The sequence below is a fragment of the Lichenostomus cassidix genome, chromosome 11 (assembly GCF_008360975.1).
Source record: "Lichenostomus cassidix isolate B80296 chromosome 11, HeHo_3.0, whole genome shotgun sequence".
Lineage (NCBI taxonomy): Eukaryota > Metazoa > Chordata > Aves > Passeriformes > Meliphagidae > Lichenostomus > Lichenostomus cassidix.
The window spans coordinates 11,749,517-11,758,355 of record NC_139492.1 but is presented as its reverse complement, the minus strand read 5'-3'; the positions used below and the strand labels follow the sequence as shown (position 1 = coordinate 11,758,355).

The window sequence follows — 8,839 nt, the reverse complement described above, 5'->3', positions numbered from 1 at the left end:
CCTTTAAGTCCTCCTTCCTTGAACTGATTTACAAATAGCAAGCTTAAAGAGACAATTTGTTCAGAAGAAAACTGCTCTCAAGATAAGGTGGCTGCTGGTGCTCATATTTAACTCAGTTTCTAAACTTTCCCATATCATTCCTGGCAATACAATTCTCCCACATGTTAAAGCTAAATTTTCTCAGAGATTCTGTAATCTGGTTTCAAAGTACCTTAATAACCTTAAGCAATCTTGAAATGAAGATCAAATTCATCCTAATGAACACAATTAAATCCCCTCTTCCTTATGGATGAATCAAAATGAACACTAGATGGGGTTCCAGTTGCAATAGTTTCTTCAAAAAGTTCAGTGCAGTTTCACTGTTCCACTGACACGTAAAAGAAAGGCTCCTTAAGGCTATATCTAAACTTTGACTACGTAAACATTGGCAAAGGGACAAGAAACTAAATCCCTGTTGTTTGGAGGGTAAAACGGAGCTATGGGAACTACCTGTCAATCTCCTCTTCGGGGGTCTGGCATCTGAGGGGTGACAGGGGAATAGGGTTAGCAAAAGAAGCAAAGCTGATAAGGTGAAGCTAAAATAAACTACTAACATCCTGCTAAGCAACCAGTAAGACTCAATTCGGGGGTCACTGGCAAGATATTGAAGTACATATTGTGATCTGAACCCTGTCACCTTTGGATGGAAGGAGGCTAGCAAAGGTTAAAACAGCTGAACACTTTTTTTTCTTTCGCAGCACCAACCATACAGACACGAAGCAACAATTTCGCTGACGCGTTTCAGCTTTCAGTTTTTCAAGGCTGGAAGCACAAAGGTGTGATGCACCTTCAAGTGTGGAAAACACACAGGGCACAGCTTTTTCAGTGCTCCTTTGGCAGGAGCTGCCCCTTTTGTTTTTTAAGAACAGTTTCAAGAAACATAATTGTGTATTCTGAGGCATGTCAGGTCACTTCAATAAAGATTCATGTTTTCACAATTAAAGCATGAATATGGTTAAAAGCCAGTTATGCAATAAGCACTGGTACAGCTAAATATACAGGAGGGCTTGTCCTCGGGGAGCCAGATGCTACTTAGCATCAAAAAGATAAATAAGGTACAAACTAAAACATAAATATTTTGCAGCAAGACAAAGATTGGGGTAATGTAGGGGAAACACTCACAGAACAGTCTGAACTAACACTGGGTTTAGACAATTTCCACCATATGGGTTTCAGTAATTATTTCTGAATTGCATCTGTATGAGTGATATTTCACAAGGTCCTCTACACCCTGGGCTCACCTTTGGAAAAAACACAAATGTTTGTATCCTAAACCAACAGACTACAGCTACCTCACAAAAAGGCCTAATTATGTAATGAACTAAAAGCAGCCTAAATGAGCAGCTCTGTCTCCTAAGCATCCTGTCCTCCGGATCTTACTGAGGAAAGCAATCATAATTTCTTTTATTTCATGTGCCCAGTAACAATTATGTGGATGTTCATAATGCTGCAGTAGGAATTCACCAAAATCCATTATTGACATGAAAAGGCACTGGTTCTGATAAGCCTTTATGAGGAAGGGCAGTAAATATTTTCTCTTTGTCAAAATCTGTATGGTTTATTTCTCTAATATAACGTTTGCCTTAGAATATTGTACCCCAAGAATTTTCTTTTACAACTGAGAATGTAATTCCAAGAAACTGAAAAAAAACCCTCTAAAATGTCATGAAAGTGGCTGGAGTTATGAACAAAAGGAAATAATCCCACGATCTCCTACCCACTTCCTAGCAGTAATTAGTTACTTGTTGAATATAATTTATGCCGCAAGTAATTTCTGCTATTAATCTGAGAGCTGCTCTGGTTACTTCAATACGAACTTTATCAAATGTGCACATACACAGGATTTTACAAGGGTGAACTTACTTATCCATTGATTGCACCAAAAATATGTTTTAAGTGGAAAGTCTTCCTGGTGGGAGTGAACTCATGAGCTGTGAACTTAAAAAAAACATTAAAAAAAAGAAAGACTGTGATAAAAATAAAAAAAAAGTCAAACCAAAACATGCTGTTGCAGTCTGAGGAACTTTTCCCCCTATTGATCTTTAGATATGAAACGATAGCAGAAAGTTTTAGCAAACCAGAATTCAAATCAGATGCGAGAAATTTTCACGGAGCCGCTCTAGTGATTCGCTCAAAATGCTGCCCAGCAGTACCTTCCTGCAAGTGTCTTAAGAGCCAGCGATGCTCCCCTCGCCTGCACCCTGCACAAGCCGTTCATGGATTAGCAAACCTGAATCCACAGCGGGAAAGCAGAAGAAAGAAGCGCTTGGATTTTCCAAGTTTTGTTTTGCTATTTCGCAGGCATAGAACGCAAACTTGTCCCTGCTGTAGCTCACCCACCCTGTCTTGCTCAAGGGTGAAGCTGCTGCCAGGGCCGGGGACCCCGGAAAGGCGGGGGTAGCTCTATGCTAATGTTACCACAGCGCTCTGAAGCCTGAAGCACAATTACAAAGCTCACCTTCTGGGCAACTTACTCCAAACTCATCGCCCAGCCGTGTAAACCAGCCACAACCTAGCACCAGCACTAGAGAAGGGAAGGGGGAGGCTCCTGCAGATTTTATGGTAAAGCACACTGCTTTCCCTAGGAAGCTGGTCGATATTTTTAAAACAGAATAAACTTCGTTATTCACTCCTTAACTTATGATAGCCACCCAAACTAAACAAAAGGTTCACTTCCATGCCATGGTTTCAGGCAAGACCCAACTTACTTCAAGGACATCCTTTAGCAACAGGCAGGAAAGCTGCTCAGTTAACATTCCTTTCTCACACTCCCACTGTATTTCATCTGAAAACGATGTGCAAAATCAGATCAAAAGACTAAAAACAGAAGAAAACTGCTACTTTTTAAAAAGATACTTGGTGATGGTTTTGACCTGTTCCATCCACTAAAAACAAATAAAAAAGGATAGCAAATATCAAAAGATGCAATCATATGAAGGGAAGATGTAAAAGATCCCTCTCTGCTTTTCTTTCCTCTGCTCACTTTAAGAAGTTGCAAATTCTTTCACAGGAGGCCGATGAAAGACAACTAAAAACCTAAGGCTTCCCCAACTCCTACCCCAAACTTCGAGCGGAAGTGGGAATAATATCGTAAGAAAAATAAATACGTTTACTGAGATGAGAAAGGGGATTATGCTGAGGAAACGGCAAAACTCGAATGCACTCACAGCTCACAAAACTCAGTTAAAAACCCAAAAGCGACTCTCAGGACCCAAATGACTTTTAAGAAACGTTTCGCAGAGCTCCGCGGAGCGAGTGCTGATCTATTTGCTGCCGTACGAGAAGGGCATCCCGGGGATTTCAGAAGCCGGGCAAAAGCTCACAGCGAAGCACAACATCCTGCAAACTTTCCGCCCCGTTTCCCGGCGCGGAGCCCGGGACCCTGTCCCCGGCGGTGGCCCGGCGCAGCCGAGGGGCGCGGGGAGCTCCGGGGCAGGGCGGCAGCTCGGCGGGCCCAGCGCTCCCGGCAGCGCAGAGCGGCCGCGGCAGCGGAGGGTCCCGAGCCGCAGCTTCCCCGAGAAGTGGCCGCGGGAAGCGCTCGGCGCTCCCGAGCTAGGGGCCGGCCCGGGAGGCGCAGAGGCTCCGCCGCGCCCGGTCCGCCCTTACCTGCCCGCCCGAAGCGCTTTTGCCCCGCGGTGCTCTCCGCGCCCGCGGCCGGCGGGTTCCCCCGCGTCCCCCCGGCCCTCGCCCTGCTCATGGCCGCCGGGGGGCCGGAGCCTGCGGCCGCAGGGCAGGGAGGACGCTGGCCCGCGCCGCCCGGCCGCGCTTCCAGCCGACCACTTGTCGCCCCGCGTCCCAGCACAGGTACGGCAGGAGGCACGGCCCCTCCGTGCCCCCGGGCTTCGCCGAACTCCTACGACACCCCCCTGCTACGGAGGGGAGGGAAAAAGGGAGTAAGAAAGAAAAAAAAAAAAAATAGATACTTCACACGCTCCCTCTGCAAATCCTGGCGGACACAAAGCCAGCGTTTATCCCTCGCTTACCGGCTTGGACGGAAGCGGGAGACGGAGAAAAAAAAAATAAAAATAAAGCACAACCTTAGGGAAAGCAAATCGGCTCCCCGATGCCCGGAGCCTCCGCGCTGCGACCGCGGAGCCCCTCGGAGCGCAGCGGCTGCGCGGAGCCCGGCGCGGCGGCGGCAGCTCCCGGGACGGGGCGATCTCCCCTCGGCCCGGCCCGGCGGCGGCAACTTTTCCGCCTCCAGGAAGCCTTTGGTGCAGCCGGAGGCCGGGGCTGCGGGGTTGAGTCCTCCGCCCGGCGGGACTGCGGAGGAGCGGGGGTGCGGGAGCGCTGGGGTCCGCGGGGGGGTGGGAGGGCGGGCGAGAAAGTGGGTGCCCGGGGGGGATTTTCCGGCCCTTTCGGGGGGACGGCGCGGGCAGCGTGTGTGGCCGAACGGGGCATCCGTCCCGCGGGGCTACGGGATCAGCCGCCCCACCGCAGCCCCACTTTGTTTCCCAGCTCCGCGGGGCGCGGAGAGAGACGCGGGGGGCGAGGATCCATCTCCCGCGGGCTCGGGATGCCAGACCGCCCCGCTGGGAGAGGGCGGAGGGAAAACATCAAAAAACGGAAAGAGTTTGGAGTTTCGTTAAGAAACAGACGAAACAAAACGCTGAGTTAAAAAAATAAGATAAAACCCAAGAACTTGGACCAAAAGCTCAGAAGGACCCCCCCGCGTGTAACTCCGGGAGATCCTGTTGTCCCGCACCGCTGCCCGGCGCGGTCTCGACTCCCCACAAGGTAAGTTCATTTATTTTCTGTGTGTTTGTGTTAAAATGTGTGCGAGGGAGAGGAGAAGAACTCACCATTTCGCTGGGATAACAAGGCCAGATCGGGATCGGATTGGAAATGCTGAGGCTTCGCCTGCTTCCTCCGCGACATGCTGGCTCAAACATCAGCTGGGGCAGAATAAAAAATTACTAAAAAAAAATCTTCTCAAAATTACGGAAATCGAGCCTCCCCCCCCCAGCCTCCCCGATCCTCCGCGCACCGCGCATGTGTCCTGCTATAATTATGATTATCAATAATGCATTGCGATTAATCATAGAGGGGCTCTTTGAAAGGCGATTGGCACATGGCCAGCTCTATTCAAACCAGCTCGCCTTAATCAATTAGGCGCTGATTTGCTGGAGACCCTTGTCTCTCCGCCGCTCCCACCCAAAGAGTCGATCCATGTGGCAGGAGAAGGGGCTGGATTTCCCCAAAGCTGTTTGGATACAGTTTAACCCTCTTAGCAACCAGCTGGAGCTGCATCGCGCCATCCCGGTTACTATAGGAATGTGTCTCCCTTCGCCCCTTCCTCCAGCCCCGACGGGCTCCCCGCGCCTCCCTCCCTCCTTCCCGCAGTTTTGCGCTGCATTTCACTTTTCTTTTTTTTTCTTTTTTTTTTCTTTTCTTTTTTTTTTTTTTAACTCCCCCCGCTTCGCCCGCAGCCCGTACCGGTGGAGGAAGGGCAGGGTGAGCAATAATCGATCGGGGCAGGACGCACGGCTGGGGCGGCCGGCGGGGAGCAGCGGCCGCGGAGGATCTGCCCGGCACCCGGCAAGTGCCTGTGCGGGGACAGCCCTGCCCGCTCGGCCCGCGCACTGCCGCTCGCTCCGTCCCGCTGCCGCAAAAAAGTTTCGGGTGTATTTTTTTTCTTCTTGTTTTTGGTTTGTTTTTTGGTTTTTTTTCTCCCCTTCCTCTCGTCCCCGCATTTACAAATAAAGATCCATTTCGCCCTCTCCCAGCTCTCTCTCCCACTCCCCCTCCTCCGCTTCTCTTTCCATATATCACGGCCCGAGGGGTGCTGAAAATAGGAAGGGTTTGTTTTTTACCTCACACATTCCCAGGACAATTAGGGCGCCGCTGGGAGCGGCGGGCGGACCAGGCTGCCGCTCCGCCCCCGCGCCGCGCGGGTTGGCTGCAGTCGCCGTCAGTCGGCCCGGGGAGCCCGGTGCGAGCGGCGGCGGGGCCGCGGCCGGGGGCGGGCGGCGCGTCCCACTCCGCAGCCCCGCTCCGCTCCCCCGGCCCCCCCTCGGGTCGCTCCTGACTTTTGTTTCCCTCTCGGACGTGGGAGCGACGCGCATCTGCCCGCCGGAGGCGCCCCCGGCCGTGCCGAGCCCTGCGGCGGAGCGCGGAGCGGAACGGCCCGGCCCGGCCGCGGTGCCCCGCAGGACTCCTGAGCCGGCCGTGCGCGCAGGCGGAGCTGCCGCGGGACCCCGCGGGCCGGCAGGGCTGGGCTGAGCCTGGCGCGGCGCGGCTGTCCCTGGCCTCTGCCCGCCCCGCGTATCGCAGCGCTCCCAGCCCGGGAGCTGCGGGCACTGCGCTCCTGCCCTGCCATGCATCGCGCGCCGAACTTTTACGCCCATGTGTTACTTCCAGAGGAGGAACCTCTCACAAACCAATGGCACGATCTTGAAATAAAAAGTATAGCTGCAAAGAGGCTACAAACTATAGAGGCTATTTTTATATGAGTATGTATATCCAGCGATACACGTACTCTGTGGGTAAATGGTGCGTGTCCCCCTGAGCTCCGCTCTCCGCGCCGCTCCGCTCCGCGCGTCACGCCGCTGCGGGCACGGAAAGTTACTCTGTAAAATAAGCTGAACCGGCAGAAGCGGGAGCACAGGCGTCTCTTTCCCTCCACCCTGACCCATCTAGTGCTCTCTCCTCCCACTCCCCCCGCTGGATTATTTACTCTTCTATAGAAGCTACTCCTTTTTCCCGTATTAATATTAACAAACTCTCTGTAAAAGCAAGAGGCTGATCAGATCCAACTCATTTCAATTTCAAATGAGCCGGTAAAGCCTAGAGAGTGAGCGAGAGGAGAAGGGAGAGAGGGACAAATCTTCCCATTCGAGGAACCGGCTTACTGGCGTTTTCTTCTCATTATTAAACGAAAGAGAATGTAAAACGTTTATCAATAAGGGTGGGGGGGAAGAAAAACAGCCACAAAACCCAACCAAACAAACGCATACGAACCGAAAAATCCTCCCAGGTGCCACTCCAGTATTTAGTCAGCGTTGCAAAGTGGTCACTGACGCTTCTTTTCATTTCTGCACAGGGCGAGCCCCCTCCCTCCCCGCAGCATTCGGTACAGTAGATTTTGAGAAAAAGACAAACGAAGCTATCAGCGGGGATGATGTTGAAGAATGAAGATAATAATGTTGCTATAGGTGGTACTTCACATGACATTATTTTTCACTGAATATTTAAAGAGATGTTTCGGCAGAGATGGATACACTCAGCGCAGGCTGTCACCCTCCTTACCCTGAGACAGTGGGAAAGAAACCGAACCTGAACGCCCAGAAACGCACTCGTTACTCACTGCTAGCCACACGTAGATGCACACAAAGTACCCACGCGGATCTATTTGCACATTTATGCCTGTATTTCTAACTGTATCAATCACTCCATTTGCTTCTTACGGTTTCTAAGCTAGACGACCTCCCAAAATTATTCGCGTTCACAATTTCATTATACTTTTGCCGATTAAGCTTGAGACAAATTTCCCCAGATGCGCAGTACCTTTGCTTCGTGGCTGGAAAAAGGCGGCCGTGGACAGGTAATTAAAAAGCAACAACAGCAACAAGAAGACGAAAAAGGGTGGCTTAAAGAAAAAGAAATTAATTTGGAGAAATTAAGTTTTACAACTTTTTTTTTCGTTCCTCTTCTCCTCGCTAGTGTTAAAGCGGCGCCTGGTATTTCATCCAAGACCGATTGATTATTTATTGTTTGTTTTCCTCTCCTTCGCTGGGGGCCGGGAGGGGTGGGGAAAGGGTGGGGGCAGAGCAGCAGTGCCAGGGCTAGAGAAAAATCAGTCTTTATTGTTGTTGATAGCAATACATCAATTAAACGTCATTGTCTCTAACTGAAGTTGTGAGAGTTCACAAGCGTAAATACTCTGATCTCGGGTTTTCCCTCTCGATGCTCCAAATGACAGTGACATATTTTTCCCTCCCCGCCACACCTTGGAGATTTTTTTTTTCCCCTCTCGGATTATTCTTTTTAATGGAGGTGGGAGGCTTTCTAATGTGCTTCAATGCAAATCAACCTGGCTGCAAGACACCCGTGGTGGGGATCGATCTCCAGTTCATTGAGATGAGCACTGAAGGGAGATGGTAAACAGGGGATAATTTGCAGTTCATTCTGCTGAGAGACGATTCCAATGAGATGCATCACACTAGACTGGATTATTGTTATTCAGGTTTGCGATCAGACACAACACCCACAGCACGATGGAGTTAAAAGCTGCACTATCCCCTCGTAGTTATAAAACATCCTTAATAACGACCGGCGGTGGGGGGGAAACCCAAGTGGTTTCATATTTAGTGCCCACGACCCCCGAGCCCCTCCGCCCGAGCGGTGCGAGGAGCGCGCAGCTCCGCGGCAGCAGCCGAGGGTCGGGCAGCCCAACCTGCGGCTCTCGGCGGGACCGCGCTGCCGCCAAGGCTTCCCGCACCGCTCGCATGGTCCCCCTGCCAAAACACCCGCTTCCCGCTCGGCACAGAGCTTGGGCTTGTAGTTTGGGCTTTTTTTTCTTCCTTCTCTTCCTCCTCGTTTTCTGTGTTCTCTGTTTGCCTTTATTTTAACTGAAAAAGCCACACTTCACTGGAGTTCCGAGCGGCACTCCAGCTGACCTCGCAAGTTCGCCGTTTGTCAGCTAACACAGGTTACATATATTTTAGAAATGTGTGTAATTAGGGGCTTCCAGATGCTGCAGTCAGCTGGGAACTTGGCTTTTTGCTCCCATGTATAATAAACTTTTGAGACAGTCCTGGGGCGCAGCTACCCCGGGGCAGCGAGCACCAGCTCTCCGGAA

At 51.2% G+C, this 8,839-nt stretch overlaps 1 protein-coding gene across 6 annotated transcripts in view; it reads right to left on the bottom strand.

Annotated features, from left to right (window-relative positions):
* SALL1 (spalt like transcription factor 1) overlaps positions 1–7,680 on the bottom strand; it is a 17,246-nt gene extending 9,566 nt beyond the window's left edge. Inside the window, exons 1-2 of one of the 6 annotated variants that reach the window (XM_085071877.1) lie at positions 7,546–7,680; positions 4,842–4,934 (exon numbers count right to left, since the gene is read on the bottom strand). In XM_085071877.1, the coding sequence (XP_084928003.1) occupies positions 4,842–4,917 (76 nt within the window). In that variant the 5' untranslated portion in view covers positions 4,918–4,934; positions 7,546–7,680. Of the gene's footprint in view, positions 1–4,076; positions 4,225–4,841; positions 5,357–5,852; positions 5,885–7,545 lie in introns of those variants that run through there. The other 5 variants (XM_085071876.1, XM_085071874.1, XM_085071875.1 and 2 more) reach the window with 5 other exon arrangements.
* Positions 7,681–8,839: the final 1,159 nt, after the last annotated feature.